Here is a 26,435-nt window from a genome sequence, read left to right as displayed (position 1 = left end):
ATCTTGTTTACTTTCATGTCTTGCTTATCTTATATCTTGTTTACCTTTATGACTTGCTTATCTTATATCTTGTTTACCTTTATGTCTTGCTTATCTTATATCTTGTTTACCTTCATGTCTTGCTTATTTTATATCTTGTTTACCTTTATGTCTTGCTTAATTTATATCTTGTTTACCTTCATGTCTTGCTTAATTTATATCTTGTTTACCTTCATGTCTTGCTTATCTTGTATCTTGTTTTCTTTCATGTCTTGCTTATTTTATATCTTGTTTACCTTTATGTCTTGCTTAATTTATATCTTGTTTACCTTCATGTCTTGCTTAATTTATATCTTGTTTACCTTCATGTCTTGCTTATCTTGTATCTTGTTTTCTTTCATGTCTTGCTTATCTTATATCTTGTTTACCTTCATGTCTTGCTTAATTTATATCTTGTTTACCTTCATGTCTTGCTTAATTTATATCTTGTTTACCTTCATGTCTTGCTTATCTTGTATCTTGTTTACTTTCATGTCTTGCTTATCTTATATCTTGTTTACCTTTATGACTTGCTTATCTTATATCTTGTTTACCTTTATGTCTTGCTTATCTTATATCTTGTTTACCTTCATGTCTTGCTTATTTTATATCTTGTTTACCTTTATGTCTTGCTTAATTTATATCTTGTTTACCTTCATGTCTTGCTTAATTTATATCTTGTTTACCTTCATGTCTTGCTTATCTTGTATCTTGTTTACTTTCATGTCTTGCTTATCTTATATCTTGTTTACCTTTATGACTTGCTTATCTTATATCTTGTTTACCTTTATGTCTTGCTTATCTTATATCTTGTTTACCTTCATGTCTTGCTTATTTTATATCTTGTTTACCTTTATGTCTTGCTTATTTTATATCTTGTTTACCTTCATGTCTCGCTTAATTTATATCTTGTTTACCTTCATGTCTTACTTATCTTGTATCTTGTTTACCTTCATGTTTTTCTTATCTTGTATCTTGTTTACCTTCATGTCTTGCTTATTTTATATCTTGTTTACCTTTATGTCTTGCTTATTTTATATCTTGTTTACCTTCATGTCTTACTTATCTTGTATCTTGTTTACCTTCATGTTTTTCTTATCTTGTATCTTGTTTACCTTCATGTCTTGCTTATCTTATATCTTGTTTACCTTCATGTCTTGCTTAACTTATATCTTGTTTACCTTTATGACTTGCTTAACTTATATCTTGTTTACCTTTATGACTTGCTTATCTTATAACTTGTTTACCTTTATGTCTTGCTTATCTTATATCTTGTTTACCTTTATGTCTTACTTATCTTATATCTTGTTTACCTTTAGTCTTTTAAACCGTGTGTCTCATTTCACTTATGTCCTTCAAAGCACAAATTCCCACCTAATTATGATGAATTCACTTGTCATCGGTCGTATTTTTTCTAGTCACTGAAGTCATTGAGGGCCATCGGTTTCTACTTTGCACTATTCAGACCAAGCTTGAAATCACGGGGAAGAAGACAAGGGTTTTCATTTTTTTTTTAATGCTTGCCTACAACTTTGACAATTTGTCATTGCAGCATCGACTTGTGCATACAAAGTCACTGCTGATATAAATCCATCGTATTTAGTTCTAGCCATTTTAGTGCTGGCAATTGCCTTTTCTGTCCAATACGTCTAGTTATTGTGATGTTTCACCCTGGCCTCCAAGTCCAGACTTCACGTGCTAGGTTTGAGAGAACCTCAATATACTACTGGGTGTCCTGGACACGTCAGATACCCTCTACCTGATTTAGCCGGCCTGTCCAAGTTTAGATCTAACGCAGAAGTAGATATACATTTCTTTCAAACTTGCCCCAGATACAAGCCGATCGTTACGACCATTCAGTCTGATTAGCACGTAAGTGTTAGAGATATAATTATTGATCTTGTTTGTATTTCTCAACATTTTTTTCTCTGTAGTTTATCCCAACGTTTGAAATGTCATAAATCAGCCCGTTGATTGTTTCAGATGACTTAAATAGATCTAGGCTGGTTTTTTATTTATGTCTGTTGAACTTGTAAAAGTAGTGTTTTTTTTTTAAATTATTTTTTTAGTCGTTTAAAAGAAAATTGAACCTATTGTTCACGTTTATTTCCAGTGAATAGAAGTAGGTCAATGCATAGTATCTTACAAGTTTCATTTGTTCATTATATGAAAAGAAGATTATAAAGCCAACTAGCTGTTCATAGAGATTTGAACCCTTCTAAGTTATTGTTCATAGAGATGGAACCCCTGCTATTTCAGGCAAATGGTATTAGAAAGTATATATAGTTCATCCTTCGTGGTTCGATGATGACCACTTTTGTCATCCAGGAGGCTGATGGCTTTATTCTGCGATTTTGAGCCTCCTCGTGTGGCTGGTGAAATCTATGTGAGCCCGAAAAGTCCCGCTGCCCATTGGGCAGGTTATTACAGGTGAAGCTAGTGTCATTGGCCTTGCTTTTTTTTTTTTTTCTCTGACGCTTTTTTTCTGCCAGCGCTGTTCTCTTGTTCTCTGCGATTTGTGCGCCAGTTTTCAACTATAAACTATCACGTGCTTCCGTCTCCCAGTTGGCAGGGTCAATGCTGAAGCCTTTCAGAGAAGCTTTAAGGGTGTCCCTGAAGCGTTTTCTTTGTCCACCTTTTGAGCGCTTCCCTTCCCTTAATTGACCTTACAGAAGTTTTTTTGGGATGCGGGGGTCTTCCATTCTGCAGATGTGGCCTGCACATCGCAGCACGTGTGGATACTTAAGAGGCCCGCTCCTCGTAGGACTTCAGTATCGGCAAGTTATTATTTCCTTGCTATTTCAGGCAAATGCATTAGAAAGTAATAGTTAACAGAAAAGTTTTATTGGTTACTGCTTACATAGTGAATCAAATCTTTGTGTCTGGGACTATTTCATTAGGTTATGTTTTTGAGCTGCTAATTTTAGTGTTATTACACAATTTCAAAAGATCACTGATATGGTTCTTAGATTTCAAAAGAAACATTGCATTTGTATTGAACTGTTGGACACTAATAAACAGATACGATCAGCTGGGAAGGTATGGTGCATAATGAGACCAAATAAAGGGCTTCGATTCAAACGCGGGCAAGCATTGAAGGAGGGCCCAGGCATGCGCAGAAAGCTTTGCTTATACCCTATGTAAGCTTATCCGTATATGTATATGTGATCCATAATTGATTTCTTTTATCGCATGATCTCCTATAAGGGCAGGAGAAACTCTCCCGGGATGCACACTGAGATGCTCGAAGACCCAAATAAGCTGGCAGTGTTTGTGAACTGATCGCCCCTAGATCTAAACAGAAGACACCAAACACCCAACGCTAGGGACAACTGACTCACTTAAGCTCCTTAGCCTCTAATCCTCCAGTGCAGCGGTCAGTCATAACATGTTTTCTATAAAGCGCTCTTTCTCCCCCACCCCCGCATCCGATGTTATCGTTACTGTACCTTTCACATTGGTTCCACGCTTAATTACATACAGCATTGCAATGTGTTTGTGTGTGTGTTGTGGCAATGGTTATTGTTGTAATGTTTGTTCAGCGTAGATGAGGACTAGACGTCATTGTATGTGGTTTTCCCCCTCCGCTAGTCCGCCATCGCACGAAGGCAGGGCATGTCATGACAGCGTTTTGACACGGTCCTCTTGTGTGTGTGTTGACCTATGCACCAACATCTCGCTGGTCGTGCCACCAGGATTGGGCTCTGGACGAGAAGTAGATTGAAGTCAATCGTGGGAAGGGACATAACTTTCTCCTGGAGATTTCTTGTGCACCCTGTCATCAGGTGTGCTGTGAGTGTGGATAGTATCCTCTGCGTTCGCTGCTGATCTTTACATCAATAAAAAGTGAATATCCACCTATGGTGTAAATAGAGTAGACCGCTGAAATGTTTCCACATGAACACTTGGAGTTAACCAGCATAAAATGTGATCTAATTAGATCATGTACTAAAGAAGTTAATGCACTAGAGCTCGCGTTGTGTTGACAACTCTGCACTCATAGGTAAGTGCTTGTAGAAAGTGTTATTTGAGCAAGATGAATTGTATTTAGATGTGCTAACGCGTCCAAAATGTGACAGGAATACATACGTTTAATTGTCAGGACTAATTATTTCAAGTCGTCTGGATATATATTTCTTTAAGTAATGCACTTTTGATCAAAGTCAACATGCATTGTCTTAACTACTGTTGTCCCTTAACACAGCCCCCCCCCCTTCACCCATACCTCAGGCAACATAGTCCTATCTGCTCTGCTTAATTACACACCGAATCATTGTATTACTCCTTTTAATGCAAGGGTTCTCAACCCGTGGATCGCGACCCCTTTGGGGGTCGATTGACGATTTGCCAGGGGTCGCCACAGACCATCGAAAATATGGATTGTTATTGTCTACTCCTCTATTGCTGTGTGTGTGTAAGGGGGTCGCAGCAAAGTGAGGAATCGTAAAAAGGGGTCGCCGAGCTTAAAATGTTGAGAACCGCTTTTTTTATGGCATAACGTAGGAGGGGAGAACAAAAGGGACGGATCCTTTGGGCTCTTTATTCATAAGTCAGTGCAGATCAAAGGTCAGGTTTTGATATTTTGATTCTTACGAATCAGTTTCCCTAGCGACCTATTGACGAATCAGTTTCCCTAGCGACCTATTGACGAATCAGTTTCCCTAGCGACCTATTGACGAATCAGTTTCCCTAGCGACCTATTGACGAATCAGTTTCCCTAGCGACCTATTGACGAATCAGTTTCCCTAGCGACCTATTGACGAATCAGTTTCCCTAGCGACCTATTGACGAATCAGTTTCCCTAGCGACCTATTGACGAATCAGTTTCCCTAGCGACCTATTGACGAATCAGTTTCCCTAGCGACCTATTGACGAATCAGTTTCTCTAGCGACCTATTGACGAATCAGTTTCCCTAGCGACCTATTGACGAATCAGTTTCCCTAGCGACCTATTGACGAATCAGTTTCCCTAGCGACCTATTGACGAATCAGTTTCCCTAGCGACCTATTGACGAATCAGTTTCCCTAGCGACCTATTGACGAATCAGTTTCTCTAGCGACCTATTGACGAATCAGTTTCCCTAGCGACCTATTGACGAATCAGTTTCTCTAGCGACCTATTGACGAATCAGTTTCCCTAGCGACCTATTGACGAATCAGTTTCCCTAGCGACCTATTGACGAATCAGTTTCCCTAGCGACCTATTGACGAATCAGTTTCCCTAGCGACCTATTGACGAATCAGTTTCCCTAGCGACCTATTGACGAATCAGTTTCTCTAGCGACCTATTGACGAATCAGTTTCCCTAGCGACCTATTGACGAATCAGTTTCCCTAGCGACCTATTGACGAATCAGTTTCCCTAGCGACCTATTGACGAATCAGTTTCTCTAGCGACCTATTGACGAATCAGTTTCTCTAGCGACCTATTGACGAATCAGTTTCTCTAGCGACCTATTGACGAATCAGTTTCCCTAGCGACCTATTGACGAATCAGTTTCCCTAGCGACCTATTGACGAATCAGTTTCTCTAGCGACCTATTGACGAATCAGTTTCTCTAGCGACCTATTGACGAATCAGTTTCCCTAGCGACCTATTGACGAATCAGTTTCCCTAGCGACCTATTGACGAATCAGTTTCCCTAGCGACCTATTGACGAATCAGTTTCCCTAGCGACCTATTGACGAATCAGTTTCTCTAGCGACCTATTGACGAATCAGTTTCTCTAGCGACCTATTGACGAATCAGTTTCCCTAGCGACCTATTGACGAATCAGTTTCCCTAGCGACCTATTGACGAATCAGTTTCCCTAGCGACCTATTGACGAATCAGTTTCTCTAGCGACCTATTGACGAATCAGTTTCTCTAGCGACCTATTGACGAATCAGTTTCCCTAGCGACCTATTGACGAATCAGTTTCCCTAGCGACCTATTGACGAATCAGTTTCTCTAGCGACCTATTGACGAATCAGTTTCTCTAGCGACCTATTGACGAATCAGTTTCTCTAGCGACCTATTGACGAATCAGTTTCTCTAGCGACCTATTGACGAATCAGTTTCCCTAGCGACCTATTGACGAATCAGTTTCCCTAGCGACCTATTGACGAATCAGTTTCCCTAGCGACCTATTGTAGTCGGAATTGTTACTAGAAAGCACAAAGTGCCACTTGCTATTGTTACTAGAAAGCACAAAGTGCCACTTGCTATTGTTACTAGAAAGCACAAAGTGCCACTTGCTATTGTTACTAGAAAGCACAAAGTGCCACTTGCTATTGTTACTAGAAAGCACAAAGTGCCACTTGCTATTAAAACAAAATAAAAGGTTATTGGTAACGTTCTCAACTCTTTAGTCCTACATTAAATGTACTCGTGTGGAAAATAAATACGAAATTTCCGCAATCAAGTTTGTGGGTGCTACTGGCCGCCCCTGAGATATGAGTGATGAGTATAGGAAACACGAATATAATATATATATATATATATATATATTATATATATATATATATATATATATATGTATATATATATATATATATATATATATATATATATATGTATATATATATATATATATATATATATATATATATATATATGTATATATATATATATATATATATAGAGAGAGAGAGAGAGAGACAATGGAGACAAAGAGTGCCAGAGGATAGAGATACACAGAGTTACAGAGAGTGAATGTGTAAGTGTTGTATATGAGAGAGAGAGGGAGAAAGCTTAAATTGTCCCGATGTGCCAAAAAAAATGAGAGAGAGACAGAGAACGAAGCATATGGCTCCTTGACAATTATGTTGTGGCAGATGTGGTGGAGCACTGCAACGTCGTGACCTGGCTTGTCTAAAGTCGTAAAGTCTGTGTACGTATGTAAATGTCTACTTGAGACTTGTTGTCTTATTGACTTACAACTTGAATGTCTCGCTTAGCTTGCTCCAAGTTGTTACAGCCTCTGCTTAGCACGGCGCTGTTGCTGTTGTGAGGTGGACACATCAGGACACACAGCTAAGCTTTAGTGCCATCCTTTCTGTGGAGTAAATATTGACACGGGGTATTAATATTGCAGTGCTTCTCAAAACATTTCGGCCTGGAAACTATCTCAATCAAATCAATGCTCGTTAGCGCAGCTGTTTAAGAAGCACCGTACGGAGGCAGTTACTTATTAGGCACATACATTTTCTGTTTTGGTATTTTAGTTCTAGAAAAAGAAGGTCGAATTACAAATTGCTTGCTTATTGAAACTGCCTCTCCAAGCAATTTCTTTATTACTATTATCTTACATGCCCCCCGCTATTTGCGAGAAGCGTGCAGAAATATGCTGGTGTCAAGATAATTTTCGCACCCTTAATATTATAGTCACTGGAGTCACGGTAGGGAGTCAATAATTAGATGCACCCACATTCGATATAGACAATTTATTCATCATATACATTTATCAATATATATTAATTGATAATTCTGTATCGATCTAAATGAATTGTAGTGTATTGCTTATTTCCAACTTGTCTAAGAAGTTCTATTCCTCAAATTAAATACCAGAGCTTTATCTATATGTACACAAGTGGATAATATCGCAGGTGGTGCATCTACTATTAATTTATATTATGACATCCCTATAGATTTATAGATTTGCTGGCAGTACCATCAGCCAGCTGCGTTATTACGTTCTTATTGTCTTTTTGCCTTCTGGCCCAACAGTGGACAGTGTTTCATCTAGCTGGTAGGCCTACACGTGTCTCAAAGTTATTCATATAGCCGCCCCCCACACCCCACACACACACACACAACGTTCCTCGTACTTGAGAGACAGGTCGTTCAATATTCATGGAACGCAAATGTTGCCAAGAGATTGACTGTACATTGTTCTACCTTCCTTAGAGTATTGTAGAGCTTGGTCAAACTGGTTGAAACCGTGCTCGTATCATCAGCTCTAAGGATCAGAAGTTGCCTTGGGAAAAACAAAGAAGCAAACTGCACTTGACAAAAAAAAAATAGGGGCTTAACCAAGTCAGATTATAAAGTGCTATAAGTATAATAAAGTCACTTGTAGGTACATAGCTGTCAGTATCACTACTTTTTCTGTCATCAATTCTTATTTCTTTATTTCATCTCATTAAGTGTGATCACGTAATTCTCTCAGGACAATTAGACAGACATGCATATTGAGAACCAGCTCAGGACAATAAGACAGACATGTATATTTAGAACCAGCTCAGGACAATTAGACAGACATGTATATTTAGAACCAGCTCAGGACAATTAGACAGACATGTATATTTAGAACCAGCTCAGGACAATAAGACAGACATGCATATTGAGAACCAGCTCAGACAATAAGACAGACATGCATATTTAGAACCAGCTCAGGACAATTAGACAGACATGCATATTTAGAACCAGCTCAGGACAATAAGACAGACATGCATATTTAGAACCAGCTCAGGACAATTAGACAGACATGTATATTTAGAACCAGCTCAGGACAATTAGACAGACATGCATATTAAGAACCAGCTCAGGACAATAAGACAGACATGCATATTGAGAACCAGCTCAGGACAATAAGACAGACATGTATATTTAGAACCAGCTCAGACAATAAGACAGACATGCATATTTAGAACCAGCTCAGACAATAAGACAGACATGCATATTGAGAACCAGCTCAGGACAATAAGACAGACATGCATATTGAGAACCAGCTCAGGACAATAAGACAGACATGCATATTTAGAACCAGCTCAGACAATAAGACAGACATGCATATTGAGAACCAGCTCAGGACAATAAGACAGACATGCATATTTAGAACCAGCTCAGAACAATAAGACAGACATGCATATTTAGAACCAGCTCAGGACAATAAGACAGACATGCATATTGAGAACCAGCTCAGGACAATAAGACAGACATGCATATTTAGAACCAGCTCAGGACAATAAGACAGACATGCATATTTAGAACCAGCTCAGGACAATAAGACAGACATGCATATTGAGAACCAGCTCAGGACAATAAGACAGACATGCATATTTAGAACCAGCTCAGGACAATAAGACAGACATGCATATTGAGAACCAGCTCAGGACAATAAGACAGACATGCATATTTAGAATCAGCTCAGGACAATAAGACAGACATGCATATTGAGAACCAGCTCAGACAATAAGACAGACATGCATATTGAGAACCAGCTCAGGACAATAAGACAGACATGCATATTTAGAACCAGCTCAGGACAATAAGACAGACATGCATATTGAGAACCAGCTCAGACAATAAGACAGACATGCATATTTAGAACCAGCTCAGACAATAAGACAGACATGCATATTGAGAACCAGCTCAGACAATAAGACAGACATGCATATTTAGAACCAGCTCAGACAATAAGACAGACATTTATATTTAGAACCAGCTCAGGACAATAAGACAGACATGCGTATTGAGAACCAGCTCAGGACAATTAGACAGACATGCATATTTAGAACCAGCTCAGACAATAAGACAGACATGCGTATTGAGAACCAGCTCAGGACAATAAGACAGACATGCATATTAAACACCAGATATATTTTTAACATATTAAGACATTTGACAAATAAATAGGGATTTTCTTTTTTTTTTGTTAAAAAGATATTCATTTTTGCACCACTGTCTTTTATATATATACTAGCCTGGCATTACCCGCGGCCTGCGGGTCTAAGTTTGTGTTTACTAATGTAGTGGATTGGATTTAGATGTATGTTAAACTTAGCTAATGATCCTTTCACGTTATTTCTCTTTCGCTACGAAAATAAAATTAGTTTTGCGAAAATAGGTTTACCCGAGGTCGATACATTCTTATCTATTAAAAACGAAAAGAGCGATAGCTTTGTTAACTGATGGGATTATAAAGTAAACAATTAAACGAAATAATTTTTAGTACGCGATTCATGAATGAATATAAATCTAGGCCTATCTCAACTCGGCTTCGCAGCTTTTGTAAACGAATGTAGTCTCTTAAAAATAATGCTTTAGAAAACCAAATTTGAATGTTTATTTGATCAAAATATGAAATGAATGGACTATAATTAGTATGTTCATGTGTTAAAGTATAAAACTATCTGTGCGAAGAGAAGTTTTATCATCTTAAGAGTTGAATTAGAGTTTTAGATCTAGGGATGGGATTATATTATGGTATTGTCTAATGAAAGAATGTTCGTCAGGAAATCTGTAGTTACATATATAAGGAACTAATTAATGTAAAAAATGCTTTTGAAACACAAAATTGAAGGTTAATTTTATTATATAATGAAATTAAAGGATCTTCTTTTGAATTTTCATATGTCAAAGTAAAAAACTATCTGCGCAAAGTGTATTTCTTAAAATTAGATCTAGGTCTAAATCCTTTCGATCTTTTCTAATGTCAACACTGTAGACATGGCCTAGATCCATAAAATACTATAGCTTTAATAGAGTCGAACAACTTTATTTTGTTTTTAGGGTCTTAAGTTTGTTTTAGGGCTACAATACATACACTAAGGTCTAAGTTAGTACCCAAGAAACATTCCTGCCAAGTTTTATCAAGATTGGTCAAGCGGTTTTGATGTCTATAAGTAACATACATACACCTCACATTCTACTTTATAGTATAGAAGATACTGTTAATGTAGTGCTAATATGTTTTTGAAAAAAACATTGGTTCCACCTTTACTAAATACTAGAGCAACCATTGAGTACTGAAACCAATTTCTATGTGCTTGTGTGGGAAGTCTCTCTTTTTGTTCTCTCACACTGTTCCCCGTAACTCAAGTGTCTTATAGTCTTCTTTTGGTGGTGACTTGTCTACCAGTGTGCACACACAATTGTAGGGACAAATCACACTGCGAAGAGGTTTTTTTGTGTTACTATCACTAGGAGCCTGCCCTAGATCTATTCCACTTTGACTCTATGGCCTTAGACAAAGAAACGGGTTAAGTACAATATAACTTTATGTATTAAGATCTTTTTATTGGTGACAGTTTCTGTCTCTGTATTCTCATTTCAATGTACTACAACATTAATTGGTAATAGTTTCAACTCGAGTATAAGGAAATTTTGAAATAGTCGCAGAATAGGTCACCACAATATATATATATATATATATACATGGGCGTGGCCAGGATTTTTTTTCGGGGGTGGGGGTTTGGGGAAGATTCCGCCCCCCCCCCCCCCCCCCGCGGAAAAAAATTATATATGTGTGTTGTGTGTGTACATAATTAATCTTTATTACATTCTGACCCTTTCGGAAGACGTTTATTGTTTATTGTAGACTCCCCGCCCTTGCCAGCAAGGGGGTCTAGGGGAGCTCGCAGCGTTCGCCAGCGCGGGGCGAAGCCCCGCCGCCGAGCACTATTTCTGGTATTGAAAGCCAACAAAATGCATATTATGAGGTATCTACAGTGCATTATCTTGCTATTAAAAAGTTTTATTTCAAAAACCTAATGTGCTATTCTTACTGACTTAGACCCTCTCGCGCCGTTCGGCGCATTTTCCGGCAAGCTGTTTCCGCAACTCTTATTTTGCGTAATTCATTTTGTCGGAGAACATGTCCCGCAAAACCTCATGCGACGCTCTGTCACAACCTTACTAAGGATTCGACTCCCAGTTCGGCATATGATTTCTTTGATTTAGACCCGATCTCTATGACTGACTCCTAAAATCTGTCTTAGCAATCTTTGTTGAGCCACATTTAATGTTTTTCAATTTCGACAGAAGACTATTCACACTTTAGGCCTATTAATGGAGCCCAAGCCACTGGTAGAAATTTGTAACTTTTCTTGACTACGCTCTTGGAATTACATGCCTGTATTTCGCTTTAGATTTTATATCGAAAAGGAAAGTTTTTTCGTCAAATCATCTGTTGAGGGGTTTGAAACCAATAAATCTCTGGAGTTTTTTTGTTGTTTTTTTTAATTCAAAACCCCATTTAGCTACGATCATAGAATTTGGTGACTGTAGTTTGCTTTAAAATAATATTGATGAGAAAGGTTTTCAACTCTAAACGCTCTGTAGGGGAATTTTAAACTCAAAACCATCTGGAGGGGGTTTTAAAATTTAAAGAAAAAGCCATCAACTCAAAACCCCTTTGGCTACGCTCATAGATTTTATAGTGTGTAATTTGCTTTTTTTTTATATTAAAGAGATACTTTTTAGCTTCAAACCTCAACTGGAAAAGGGTTAAACTCAAAACCCCCTTGGCTACGCTCATAGAATTTTGAATGTGTAATTTGCTTTTTTTATATTGAAGAGGGGGTTTATCGTAAATTTCGGAGGGGGGGTTAAAATGAAAATCTTCCTTAACTGTGCTGTTGGAATTTGGGGATTCTTGTTTGCATTTTTTTGTTTTGTTTTATAGAAAGAGGGGGATTTAACTGCAAAAACCTCTGGTAGGGGGGTTAAAACTCAAAACCCCCTGTAGGGGGTTTTAAACTCAAAGCCCCTGGTAGGGTGTTTTAAACTCAAAACCCCCTGGTAGAGGGATTTGTATCTCAAAACCCCCTGATAGGGTTATTTTAAAATCTCAAAACCCCCTGGTAGGGGGTATTAAACTCAAAACCCCCTGGTAGAGGGTTTTTAACTCAAAACCCCCTCGACTGTGCTGTGGTAAGTGATGATTTAGTATTAAAATCTCACCTAAAATAAACACAATGAAAGCAAAAATCAGTCACTTTATTCCGTTCCCACCCCCACCCCCTGGGGGGGGGGATTTCATTTCGGGGGGGGGGGTTGAACCCCAAGAACGCCCATGTATGTATATATATATATATATATATATATATATATATATATATATATATATATATATATATATATATATATAATGAATTTGTTGCCTAAAACATACACATTACATTCTAGTATAACAAAAAAAAAGGTAAGACTATTATAATTGGATAGAGTTAGGCCTATCTTAGACATTAGAAGATCATTACGTCCTATGCGAATCAATATGTTCATCTAGTCGTTCATGTTAATGAGAGACATAAAACACTTATTATATACATACGTATATTTTCATAAATTAATTCTAGCTGTCCAGCTAATGATTTCTACAAAAAGCGGTGCGCAAAATGTTCCTAAGCGTTTGTATATTTAATTTTCGACTGAATACATGCGGGTATTTTCACTGTCGTGTGTTCAAAATAGACCACATTTTTTGTTTTTTTTAAAGATGATTATATTTTGAATAATTATAACGGTCTAACCAGAGTGCGACCAATTAGCTAGTAACTGTTTTCCCTAACATCCACCCATCCATCCCAGTGGCGCTACAGCCCAGGGAGGACTCTGGCCTGCTTCAACACATCCTTCCATTCAGATCTCTCATGGGCCTTTCGTCTCCACGCCCGAACCCCAAGCTGTTGTAGATCTGCCTCCAATCATCAATCCATCCATCGCATTCGTGGTCTGCCTTTAGGTCGCCAGCATTTCGTTGTTTTTTTTTTGTCTTTATACAATTTTCGCTCCTGTTATCTGACATTCTTTTAAGGTGACCTTCCCAACAAAGTCTGTTCTTTTTTTTTATTTCTGTCACTATCGGTGGGTCTTCATACAATTGATATATCTCATGGTTAGTGCGTGTCCTCCACCCTGTTTCATCTTGTATAGCACCATAGATTTTCCTAAGAATTTTTCGTTTCCATGTATTTAGTAGATTTTTGGTTGTCTTTGTCAGTGTCCAGGTCTCACTTGCATACATTGCTGCAGGTCTTATTAAGCTTTTGTATATTATTTTCTTGGTGATCCTTGATATTGTTTTGCTCTTAAATAAATGATGGGTGCTATAAAATGCTCTGTTGCCTCTTGCTATTCTTTTCTTTATTTCTGTTAGTAGGTCATTTAAATCAATTGTACCAAACATAAACTGTCAAAATTTCTTAGAAACTCGTTGGATTCATTGTCGAAATCCGTGTCTATGTTCCAGGTTTTTCTCATGAAGAGTTTGCAACCTAAAAAGAGGAATTGTAAAAATGTAACTAAATTAGAATTTGGACTTTGACGTGTTTGGTCTTTAGTTTCTTTTATGGTACAAAACATTGATTAACAAAAAGCTTACATTGACGTTTTTAATTAATTATTATTTTATATTTGCAGGCTTAAATTCACCTGATCATCATTCCAGTGGTCTTTTGTCGCCCCAGTCCTTGCGATTTAATCCCTTCAATGTTTCCAGCAGCCAGTCAATAAGCGAATCCCAGGACAAAAGATTTGACCCTCTTGTTTTCGGCGACCCAACTTTTATCAGCAGTTACTTTGCCCCGACACCTGATCGGGATGGGGCCCACAGAGCGTGGCGTAGGTCTCCTCAGGACGATGGTGTATCTCAAGCATTTGGTACTCATGTCTCTGAACTGACGTCGTCTGCACACTTTACCCAGTCTGCACTGGTGTCTCACCCGAGTAGCCCACCAGTGGAGTCTCGCGCAGCCTTCATTTCAGTCCCGATACAAAACGTAATTATTCAGGATTACACCGACAAGGTAGGTCAGGCTCTAGCTTCAAAACAACATGCAGCCACTTCAACCACTAACTCCAACCTTGTGAATCCACAAGTTGAGATCCGAGGCCATCCGACAACTATGACCAAAGTTATCGACCGTGGGATGGCATTCAACAAAGCCCTCCCAGGTTATGCAAAGCCAAATCCAGCTCCCCTCCGCCAGCAGTGTCTGATTGAAGAGGACGGAGGGGAGGACGACAGTTCTACACGCGAGGACTCTCCTCTCCTTGACTCCCACTTGCAATCCGCTCCACCCACTCGGCCAGCAGGCCAGGCCATCAAACCAAGTTCGAGATCGCGAGCCGCGCGGGATGAAGCGGCGGATTTCTCCGGGTGTACACCACACGACTTCAACAAGCAACGCGACTCGGACGCTATCGCGGCAGACATGACGGGACACGACGGGGAGAAGGACTCCCTGAAGGGCTATGTCCGTGGTAAGCCTACCCACAACGGCTCGATGGATACTAACGTGGTGAAACAGTGGAGCTCGGCAGAGCAGCGCAGAGGTTCAGAAAGTGAGCAAGCCGTCGCATTGTCCGTCTCCTACAGGCACTGCCATCGCAAGAGAAATGCCTCCCTCACAGACAAGCTAGCACTACGTCAGTTGATTGCAGTGGTGGTCCTCTGCTTGCTCTTTATGACGGGAGAGGCAGTGGGTAAGTCACCGAATTGAATCCTTTTAGTCTTCCTCTATCTTTATTTTCATAGACTTCACTTGTTTCCCTTTTTGATTAAGTTGCTTGTAAAATAGAATGAAAACGACCTAAATAGGCTTAGTAGTTATGCAAAAGTAAAACTACAGCAATCAAATACAGTTAATTACATTTGCCTAATTTAGTCATACATTCCCAATACAGCTACACCAGCCTAATATAGCTTATTATACCCAACCTAATATAGTTGATTATACTTTCACAAACTTACAATTGCCTAATATAGTGAATTACACCAGCCTAATTTTGTTAATTATACAAGCCTAATATAATTAAACTTGCTTAATGTAACTCATGCCTCCTCACTAACCACTGCGCCAGTAAATAGCTTATGAAAAAAAGTTGTATAGTTATCTATTGCTAGTTGCAAACTTAAAAAACGGCGACCTACAAAGTATCCCTTTGCAAGTGTGACACGAAATGAAATGGTCTTTTCAATATGAACCAAATTTATAACAGCCTAGTGGTTTAAAAGTGTGACCAGAAGTGACCAAAATAGTCGTAACGTTGTGGCCATCTGAAGCTACTGTTGGCAAATAGAAACTGATTTCACTTTGATTTGAATGAGTTGTGTCCTCTAATTTGTTTGTCACGTGTTTTTTTAAAAAGGTAAATCTCTCTGCACCATGCATGCCACGACACACCTGATCGCTGATTAGAATATTTATATATTATTCCTCCACTAGTTCGTACTTCCTCAGATGTAATCTACGCGCTCAGTTGAATCTGTGTTTAGGATGGGTTTTAGACAGATGAACACGATTAAAGCAGACGACACAGCTCCCCGTGTTTCTCTGACAAAGTCACGATTTCAAGTGCACGACTGACATATAGTGACCCTAAGAGTGGCTAAGTTAACCAAGTCCACTGACCCTAAGAGTGGCTAAGTTAACCAAGTCCACTGACCCTAAGAGTGGCTAAGTTAACCAAGTCCACTGACCCTAAGAGTGGCTAAGTTAACCAAGTCCACTGACCCTAAGAGTGGCTAAGTTAACCAAGTCCAGTGACACTAAGAGGGGCTAAGTTAACCAAGTCCAGTGACACTAAGAGGGGCTAAGTTAACCAAGTCCACTGACCCTAAGAGTGGCTAAGTTAACCAAGTCCACTGACCCCAAGAGTGGCTAAGTTAACCAAGTCCACTGACCCTAAGAGTGGCTAAGTTAACCAAGTCCACTGACCCCAAGAGTGGCTAAGTTAACCAAGTCCACTGACCCCAAGAGTGGCTAAGTTAACCAAGTCCAGTGACCCTAAGAGTGGCTAAGTTAACCAAGTCCAGTGACCCTAAGAGTGGCTAAGTTAACCAAATCCAGTGACCCTAGGCGTGACTAAGTTAACCAAGTCCAGTGACCCCAAGAGTGGCTAAGTTAACCAAGTCCAGTGACCCCAAGAGTGGCTAAGTTAACCAAGTCCAGTGACCCTAAGAGTGGCTAAGTTAACCAAATCCAGTGACCCTAAGCGTGACTAAGTTAACCAAGTCCAGTGACCCCAAGAGTGGCTAAGTTAACCAAGTCCAGTGACCCTAAGAGTGGCTAACTTAACCAAGTCCAGTGACCCCAAGAGTGGCTAACTTAACCAAGTCCACTGACCCTAAGAGTGGCTAAGTTAACCAAGTCCAGTGACCCCAAGAGTGGCTAAGTTAACCAAGTCCAGTGACCCCAAGAGTGGCTAAGTTAACCAAGTCCACTGACCCCAAGAGTGGCTAAGTTAACCAAGTCCAGTGACCCTAAGAGTGGCTAAGTTAACCAAGTCCAGTGACCCTAAGAGTGGCTAAGTTAACCAAGTCCACTGACCCCAAGAGTGGCTAAGTTAACCAAGTCCACTGACCCCAAGAGTGGCTAAGTTAACCAAATCCAGTGACCCTAAGCGTGACTAAGTTAACCAAATCCAGTGACCCTAAGCGTGGCTAAGTTAACCAAATCCAGTGACCCTAAGAGTGGCTAAGTTAACCAAGTCCACTGACCCCAAGAGTGGCTAAGTTAACCAAGTCCAGTGACCCTAAGAGTGGCTAAGTTAACCAAGTCCACTGACCCCAAGAGTGGCTAAGTTAACCAAGTCCACTGACCCCAAGAGTGGCTAAGTTAACCAAATCCAGTGACCCTAAGCGTGACTAAGTTAACCAAATCCAGTGACCCTAAGCGTGGCTAAGTTAACCAAATCCAGTGACCCTAAGAGTGGCTAAGTTAACCAAATCCAGTGACCCTAAGCGTGACTAAGTTAACCAAATCCAGTGACCCTAAGCGTGGCTAAGTTAACCAAATCCAGTGACCCTAAGCGTGGCTAAGTTAACCAAATCCAGTGACCCTAAGCGTGACTAAGTTAACCAAGTCCAGTGACCCCAAGAGTGGCTAAGTTAACCAAGTCCAGTGACCCCAAGAGTGGCTAAGTTAACCAAGTCCAGTGACCCTAAGAGTGGCTAAGTTAACCATGTCTTTCCGTCATCTACACGTTGAGGCCCGTGCCCCTCTAAACGGATTATCCATGTTTGCGGCCCGCAAAATGATTGTGACTAATGTGTCCTTCAACTGCCTAACCCCCTGTTGTTGTTTTTTTTGACACGACTGGTTTTATTGTTATCGGAGGAGCTCGATTGAAATCGTTGGGAGGATATTGAGAATTGGTAGTTTGATAAGGTACGTTGTTTCAATACTTGAAAGTTGGTATTGTTTCAATACTTAAAAGTTGGTATTGTTTCAATACTTGGTAAGCTGACTTGTCGTTTTAACTTACATTTTTTTTTTTTTACTTTTAAGTTATTTGGTGGATGTTGTTAGTTTCTTGTCTTGTTATAATTGTTCCCTTAGGGGGAAAAAGTGTTATGGTTTATATGCTGTCTCTGTCCTCCCCCAGTCTCGTTTAGATCATCTAGAAAAAAAAGTGTTATGGTTTATATGCTGTCTCTGTCCTCCCTCAGTCTCGTTTAGATCATCTAGAAAAAAAAGTGTTATGGTTTATATGTTGTCTCTGGCCTCCCCCAGTCTCGTTTAGACCATCTAGAAAAAAAAGTGTTATGGTTTATATGCTGTCTCTGTCCTCCCCCAGTCTCGTTTAGATCATCTAGAAAAAAAAGTGTTATGGTTTATATGCTGTCTCTGGCCTCCCCCAGTCTCGTTTAGATCATCTAGAAAAAAAAGTGTTATGGTTTATATGCTGTCTCTGTCCTCCTCCAGTCTCGTTTAGATCATCTAGAAAAAAAAGTGTTATGGTTTATATGCTGTCTCTGGCCTCCCCCAGTCTCGTTTAGATCATCTAGAAAAAAAAGTGTTATGGTTTATATGCTGTCTCTGTCCTCCCCCAGTCTCGTTTAGATCATCTAGAAAAAAAGTGTTATGGTTTATATGCTGTCTCTGTCCTCCCTCAGTCTCGTTTAGACCATCTAGAAAAAAAAGTGTTATGGTTTATATGCTGTCTCTGTCCTCCCTCAATCTCGTTTAGACCATCTAGAAAAAAAAGTGTTATGGTTTATATGCTGTCTCTGGCCTCCCCCAGTCTCGTTTAGACCATCTAGAAAAAAAAGTGTTATGGTTTATATGCTGTCTCTGTCCTCTCTGTCTCGTTTAGATCATCTAGAAAAAGTGCTATGGTTTATATGCTGTCTCTGTCCTCTCTGTCTCGTTTAGATCATCTAGAAAAAGTGCTTTGGTTTATATGCTGTCTGTCCTCTCTGTCTCGTTTAGATCATCTAGAAAAAGTGCTTTGGTTTATATGCTGTCTCTGTCCTCTTTGTCTCGTTTAGTCATTGAAACCATACAAATCAGCTTTTGAAAGATCTATCTAGTAAATTAAACCATACAAATCAGCTTTTGAAAGATCTATCTAGTAAATTAAACCATACAAATCAGCTTTTGAAAGATCTATCTAGTAAATTAAACAATACAAATCAGCTTTTGAAAGATCTATCTAGTAAATTAAACCATACAAATCAGCTTTTGAAAGATCTATCTAGTAAATTAAACCATACAAATCAGCTTTTGAAAGATCTATCTAGTAAATTAAACCATACAAATCAGCTTTTGAAACATCTATCTAGTAAATTAAACCATACAAATACGCTTTTGAAAGATCAATCTAGTCAATGAAACCATACAAATAAGCTTTTGAAACATCTATCTAGTAAATTAAACCATACAAATCAGCTTGTGAAAGATCAATCTAGTCAATGAAACCATACAAATAAGCTTTTGAAACATCTATCTAGTAAATTAAACCATACAAATCAGCTTGTGAAAGATCAATCTAGTCAATGAAACCATACAAATCAGCTTGAGAAAGATCAATCTAGTCAATGAAACCATACAAATCAGCTTGAGAAAGATCAATCTAGTCAATGAAACCATACAAATCAGCTTGAGAAAGATCAATCTAGTCAATGAAACCATACAAATCAGCTTGAGAAAGATCAATCTAGTCAATGAAACCATACAAATCAGCTTGAGAAAGATCAATCTAGTCAATGAAACCATACAAATCAGCTTGAGAAAGATCAATCTAGTCAATGAAACCATACAAATCAGCTTGAGAAAGATCAATCTAGTCAATGAAACCATACAAATCAGCTTGAGAAAGATCAATCTAGTTTGACACATATTGTTTGTTAATCGTTTTCTGTGTTCTACTTAAAGGATTCAACTAGTGTAGGTCTTACACAGGAAGTCTGAGTTCCTTATCGAGACATGGATCTCAGGCATACAATTTAGTCTTCGGATATTAGCTTTCTTGACGAAGGCATATTCACCACTCAATTCCATGCATTTGTGTGCTTTGTAAAGATTTGACAGACAGCTAGGTGCCGATCAATAGTTTTAAGGGATGTAATTATCCGCTACTATGAGTGCGATTTAGATGTGAGCTAAAAGGGATTAACGTGAACCCATAGACATAAGAACACGATTTATGATCCTGTTTTGTTTTTGTTTGCTTTCACATGGAAAAGATCTCGTTCATCCAACATATAGCCCTGCACAAGCGTTTTATAAAGGCCTAACATGGATCTGGATCTAGCTCTCGGGAACTCAAATATTGTGTGTGTATTTATGTTGTATGGAAGTGGGGGGGGGGGGGGTATAGTTCAAGCCTCATCATGGCACCCCGTAGAAACGTCTGTTAAAGGGAGACAAGCTCAATGGGATTGAACATTGCCTCTAGTGGACTTCCACGACAAGTTCTAGCGAACAAGCACTTTGAAGAGGAGGTACAAAGTTTCCACTAATCCGTCAATTCGCTGGTCGTAAGGCCCTCTCACGGCTTGTGTCGGTAAATTACAGAAAATGTAGGAACATCTCAGGCCTCACTTGGAATGGGCAAACCCATGTGCCTCACATAATTGAATGTGATTAAAGGGTTATCTAGTTGATTAGAAACTCTAATGTGCCTCACATAATTGAATGTGATTAAAGGGTTATCTAGTTGATTAGAAACTCTAATGTGCCTCACATAATTGAATGTGATTAAAGGGTTATCTAGTTGATTAGAAACTCATATGTTTCTCACATCATCGGATGTGATTAAAGGGTTATCTAGTTGATTAGAAACTCATATGTTTCTCACATCATCGGATGTGATTAAAGGGTTATCTAGTTGACGAGGAACCCAGATGTGTCTCACATCATTGGATGTGATTAAAGGGTTATCTAGTTGACGAGGAACCCAGATGTGTCTCACATCATTGGATGTGATTAAAGGGTTATCTAGTTGATTAGCAACCCAGATGTGTCTCACATCATTGGATGTGATTAAAGGGTTATCTAGTTGACGAGGAACCCAGATGTGTCTCACATCATTGGATGTGATTAAAGGGTTATCTAGTTGACGAGGAACCCAGATGTGTCTCACATCATTGGATGTGATTAAAGGGTTATCTAGTTGATTAGCAACCCAGATGTGTCTCACATCATTGGATGTGATTAAAGGGTTATCTAGTTGATTAGCAACCCAGATGTGTCTCACATCATTGGATGTGATTAAAGGGTTATCTAGTTGATTAGCAACCCAGATGTGTCTCACATCATTGGATGTGATTAAAGGGTTATCTAGTTGATTAGCAACCCAGATGTGTCTCACATCATTGGATGTGATTAAAGGGTTATCTAGTTGATTAGCAACCCAGATGTGTCTCACATCATTGGATGTGATTAAAGGGTTATCTAGTTGATGGAGAGCCTCCTCTAACTTCTATCCTCTGAGTAAAATCTTTCCCATTGGTCGAAGGGTCATAAATCGTGACCTCCGTGTCGAAGGTGCCGCATAAATGGGCGCAAGTTTGACCCTACTGGGGCACTCAACTGAGATGAGCGGGTTAAGGATTGGCAGAGCAAAGATATTTTTTGTTCTTTAGGGCTACAACGTGCCAAAGAGGTGTGTTGGAGGAGGAGGAGGGGGTGATCCTCTCCCAATTTTCCCCTTAGGAGGAGACTAAGCGAAGCTTTTTTCTCCTTATGTCTCGAGGGGTTGGGACCATTAAAATCGTGGATATCTTTTGGATTGTACACCGAAGGAGCAAAGGAAAAGTATTCCATCCTTAAGGGGGGCCACACGGATAATGCAAGCCTTTCACTTCAGCAGAAACTACCTGCACCAACTGTCATAGAAGCGGGCTAGCAGCTAGTAGTTATCTATTAATGATGCACTTCTTACTCTTGACTAAGTTGCAAGGAAACTACATTTTAATCGTTGTTTTTTTTTGAAAGAGTAAACAGTGAACAAAATGAAAGCCATTTCGCTATCCAATATAGGCCATTAGGTGTGCTTTTCAAAAGGAGTTTCAGTTATTTACTTTTTTTTTTCAGAGATTTTATGTCTTAATTAAACATAGACATTTGAGTCTGAGTTATGGGATACATATATATACTAATTTATTTGATTTGAAACAAAAAGATTTTAGATCCCTTGATTTCTTATCCTAGGTAGAAAGAGGTGGGGAATACACGGATGATTAACGATTGAGATTTTTTAAAATAGCAAATTTCTCATAGCTTAAACCAAGCAACTCAGATCCTATGAGATTGCTATCACAGCTGTATACTTTATAGGCTAGGTTTGAATGTGTGTTACACGACCAGTCTCTGGGCCATTTCATCTCTTCCCGAGAACTGTGTCATTGAAACATTCAAGTGTTCTAACACAACTATCAAAGAAAAACAATTTCAATTCTCTTATACTTTCAACGAATATATATATATATATATATATATATATATATATATATATATATATATATATATATATATATATATATATATATTTCCAGTTAGATAAAACAACCCATTACATTATTGCACGCCGAGGTGATTAGCCAAATGGAAAGGTATCCCAATTTTATTTTACCCTCAGAATCGTAAACGCCTTCTCAACCCCCTTCTTCCTCGATAATATCTTATTAAAGTATGATGATTTGAACAGATTCTGTTGAATTTTTTTTTTGAGGCCATGTTATCCCAACGAATGCTGGATGCTGTGACCTCCATAGGGAAAAGATACTTTAGTTCTGGTCTGTCTGTAACACCTGTGTGGCGAATGCTGTTGTAGGGAAGCCAATAGGCTAAAGATGGGAGTGGGACCTGGTCCCCATCGTATGACTCACTGGATCCTCAGAGCCAATGCATTCAATGCAATTGTAGTTGGTTGGGGGGGGGATTCAACAGAGATCTTGTATCTGAGTCTAAAACATCCTCCACACTGTTCCACAGAGGGAACCGCCATCAGATCCAGGAGTGGTGGTCCTTCCACAGAGCCTGGCGGTGACATCATAGGAACATGTTGTGTGCACGTACGTGGAGACTTTTAGGGCTGTAGTAACTAAAACAGAAACGTACAATTCATGTTGTTTAATTATTTTATCAGACGCAGATTATCTGCAACTCTAAGCAATTCTACATGAATAGGACAGAGACCCTGATAAATCACATACAAAGTAGGCACGTAGAGATCTCATAATTATTTTATTAATTCGTTGTCAAGGTCTACAAACACAGATTACCTTTACATCGATCAGCTCTTTAGATCGTCAGGTCTGAAACGGGAACTTTATTTTTTGTTACTTTACAAGGTTAAGGATGTTTTAATTTGTATAAAGAAATAAACAGCATGTTTACATTTCTAGAAACATATTCCAATAGTACCAAAAAATAACCAAGGGAATTAAAACATAAAGCTCTTTTTTTGTTTATTGACTGTTAGAGAAGCTAAGTTTAGAGAGGATACAAATGCAAGGTCAGAGAATAAAAGGGCTTTTTTTTTTGGGGGGGGGGGTTAATCAATACATTTTAAGCTTCATGTTAAATCTAAATTTGTGAATCTATTATAGAAATGAAGTTATATTGTGTCTTAATAGTGTTATGTTCAATCATGATTTCTAGTTGGATAATTCAAGTGTTTGATTTCGTACAGAGGCATTGTGTTACTTCTCTATCTAAACAACATTCTCCAGGAGACTATGGACATTTGGGTGTTCCGATGAAACTTCTGATAATATCACAACATATTAATCAATCCACTCAATTGCAACAATTAATGTGTGTGTGTGTTTCTAAGGTGATGTTGAGAAGAAAATGTTTGTTTTTGTTTTACATGTTTCGGATGTTCCTTCAGAGTTGAAGATAATTACTTCCTAGTCCAAACCTCTTGCAGGACTTCGGGGGATGGGAGCGGGTAGGGTTTGAACCCGGGACCATCGATAAATCTGAATGACAGTCCAGCACGCAAACCGCACGACCAGGCAGCCATCGCGATTGGTTGGTAGCTATGCATTTACGATGGTGAAATCACAATAGTGTCTCACGTAATGCAAACGAAAAGGGGGAGATGACTGCAGGGTGACAGAGTGTAAGGACGTGTTTTTATAGTGAGTTAGATTTGCTTCCAATAAAATAGGAGTTCATTTCATCTCAAGTTGAATTGGTCTATAGTGTATTAAAAGCTATGTTTCGTTGTGTTCACAAAGAAGTGATTCAAGTTATTCCAAGTTGTATCAGGTAAACTTCTCTACGTCTAAGGCGGTTTAGTTGTCTACCAGCTTTTTTGTGCTCTAAGTGAATGACCGTCAACAATATCGTGGTATCTGAAGTATAAAGAATTTACCAACATATCAACTTGAAAAGTTACAGAATTTTACAACTTACTGCTGTTTCAAGAAAACTGAAAGAACAATTGACAGAACTGTAAGAATATCCACATATTGGAATCAGAAGAAACCAAGGAAGACCTGTCTATTTAGTATACGAATATCGACATTAGTTGTCAAAAGTAAAGAAAGTATCAACATAGAGTGTTGGAGGGAAAGAAATCATTAGACCACGTCTGTCTCAAGTATTAATAGAAAATAGAAAAGCGTCGGAGAACAAAACAAACATTCCGGGCTCACATAGGTCTCACCAGCTACATGAGGAGGCACAAAACCCCAGTGCAAAGCCCTCAGACTCCTGGATAACAAAAATGGTCATCGTCGAACCACGATGGACGAATCCTATATGTCTATATATTATAGTATATATGTACATTGGAGGACTAGAGGTCTGACACATTTAGACATTCTTTGGTAGTTACATTGGTTGAGGGGAGACGTGGTGGTTATACTCTCCAATCCATAGCTGCTTACTATAGAGCTCTTCAGTGGCTGGGAACTAAGCTACACATACTCTACTACTGCGTCATCTGTAATATGACATTGATTGGACTTGTTATATCGGTAATAGGCGATATTATGCCGCCCACGCCTGATCCGGTTCTTTCTGTGGTCTTACCGTAGACAATAGGATCATAAAACTACCTACAACGCTGTACCATCGCAAACTATTGTTTACAGTAGGACCACAGAAAGAACCGGATCAGGCGTGGGCGGCATAATATCGCCTATTACCGTTATATCTGTTGTAAGAAAATGTTGTAATAGAAGCATGGGCATAGCCAGGATTTGTTTTCGGGGGTGGGGGGTTAGGGGGGATGTTTTTCTTCCCCCCCCGCCACCAAGAGCACTATTTCTGGTATTATGCCAACAAAATGCATATTCTGAGATATCTACAGTGCATTTTCCTGCTATTAAAAAGTCTTATTTCGAAAACCTAATGTGCTATTCTTACTGATTTAGACCCCCCCGGGCTGTTCGGCGCATTTGCCGTCAAGCTGTTTCCACAAAAATCTGTCACTGGTAATGTCTGAAGCCTCTTCCCACCTGCTCAGAGGACCTTCATGAAAGTATGGCGCCAAGTTGTACTAGGATGTCATCCCAACTCTTATTATGCGTAATTCATTTTGTCGGAGAACATGTCCCGCAAACCTCATGCGACGCTCTGTCACAATCTTACTAAGGGGTCGACTTTCAGTTCGGCATAGGATTTCCTTGATTTAGACCCGATCTCTATAACTGACTCCTATAATCTGTCTTAGGCATCTTTGTTGAGCCACATTTAGTGTTTTTCAATTTCGGCAGATGACTATTTACTGCACTTTATTAATGGAGCCCCGCCACTAGTAGAAATGTGTAACCTCTCTTGAATACGCTCTTGCAATTAGGTGACTGTAGTTTGCTTTAGATTTTATATCGAAAAGGGAAGTTTTATCGTCAAAATCATCTGTTGGGGGTTTTAAACTAAAAAATCTCAGGACTTTACTATATTATTTTAAATTCAAAAACCCATTTAGCTACTATCATAGGATTTGGTAACTGTAGTATGCTTTAGAATAATATTGAAGATAGAGGTTTTCCACCTCAAAACGCTATGTAAGGGGATTTTAAACTCAAAACCGTCTCAAATAATTTTAGTGTGTAATTTGCTTTTTTTATATTGATGAGGTACTTTGTAGCATCAAACCCTTCTGGAGGGGGATTTAAACTCAAAATCCCCTGGTAGGGTTTTTTTTTTTTTTTTTATATTGAAGAGGGTGTTTATCGTAAATTTTGGAGGGGAGTTTAAAATTAAAATCTTCCTTAACTGTGCTCTTGGAATTAGGGGATTGTCGTTTGCATTTTTTTTGTTTTGTTTTATAGAAGAGGGGGATTTAACTGCAAAAACCCCTGGTAGGGGGTTTTAAACTCAAAACCCCTTGTTAGGGAGGTTTAAACTCAAAACCCCCTTGGCTGCGCTGACGAAAGTGATGGTTTAGTGTTAAAATCTCACCTAAAATAAACAAAATCAAAGAAAAAAATCAGTCACTTAACTCCGCCTCCCCCTTCATTT

At 38.9% G+C, this 26,435-nt stretch overlaps 1 protein-coding gene across 1 annotated transcript in view; it reads left to right on the top strand.

The window, feature by feature from the left end:
* The window catches only part of LOC106050978 (uncharacterized), a 77,944-nt gene that overhangs the window by 24,950 nt on the left and 26,559 nt on the right, over positions 1-26,435 (top strand). The window contains exon 2 of the mRNA XM_056004245.1: positions 14,146-15,210. Within this exon, the coding sequence (XP_055860220.1) occupies positions 14,146-15,210 (1,065 nt within the window). The remainder of the gene's footprint in view (positions 1-14,145; positions 15,211-26,435) is intronic.

The sequence above is a fragment of the Biomphalaria glabrata genome, chromosome 11 (assembly GCF_947242115.1).
Source record: "Biomphalaria glabrata chromosome 11, xgBioGlab47.1, whole genome shotgun sequence".
Classification (NCBI taxonomy): domain Eukaryota; kingdom Metazoa; phylum Mollusca; class Gastropoda; family Planorbidae; genus Biomphalaria; species Biomphalaria glabrata.
The sequence above is the reverse complement of the archived record's forward strand: the minus strand, read 5'-3'. Positions and strand labels throughout refer to the sequence as shown.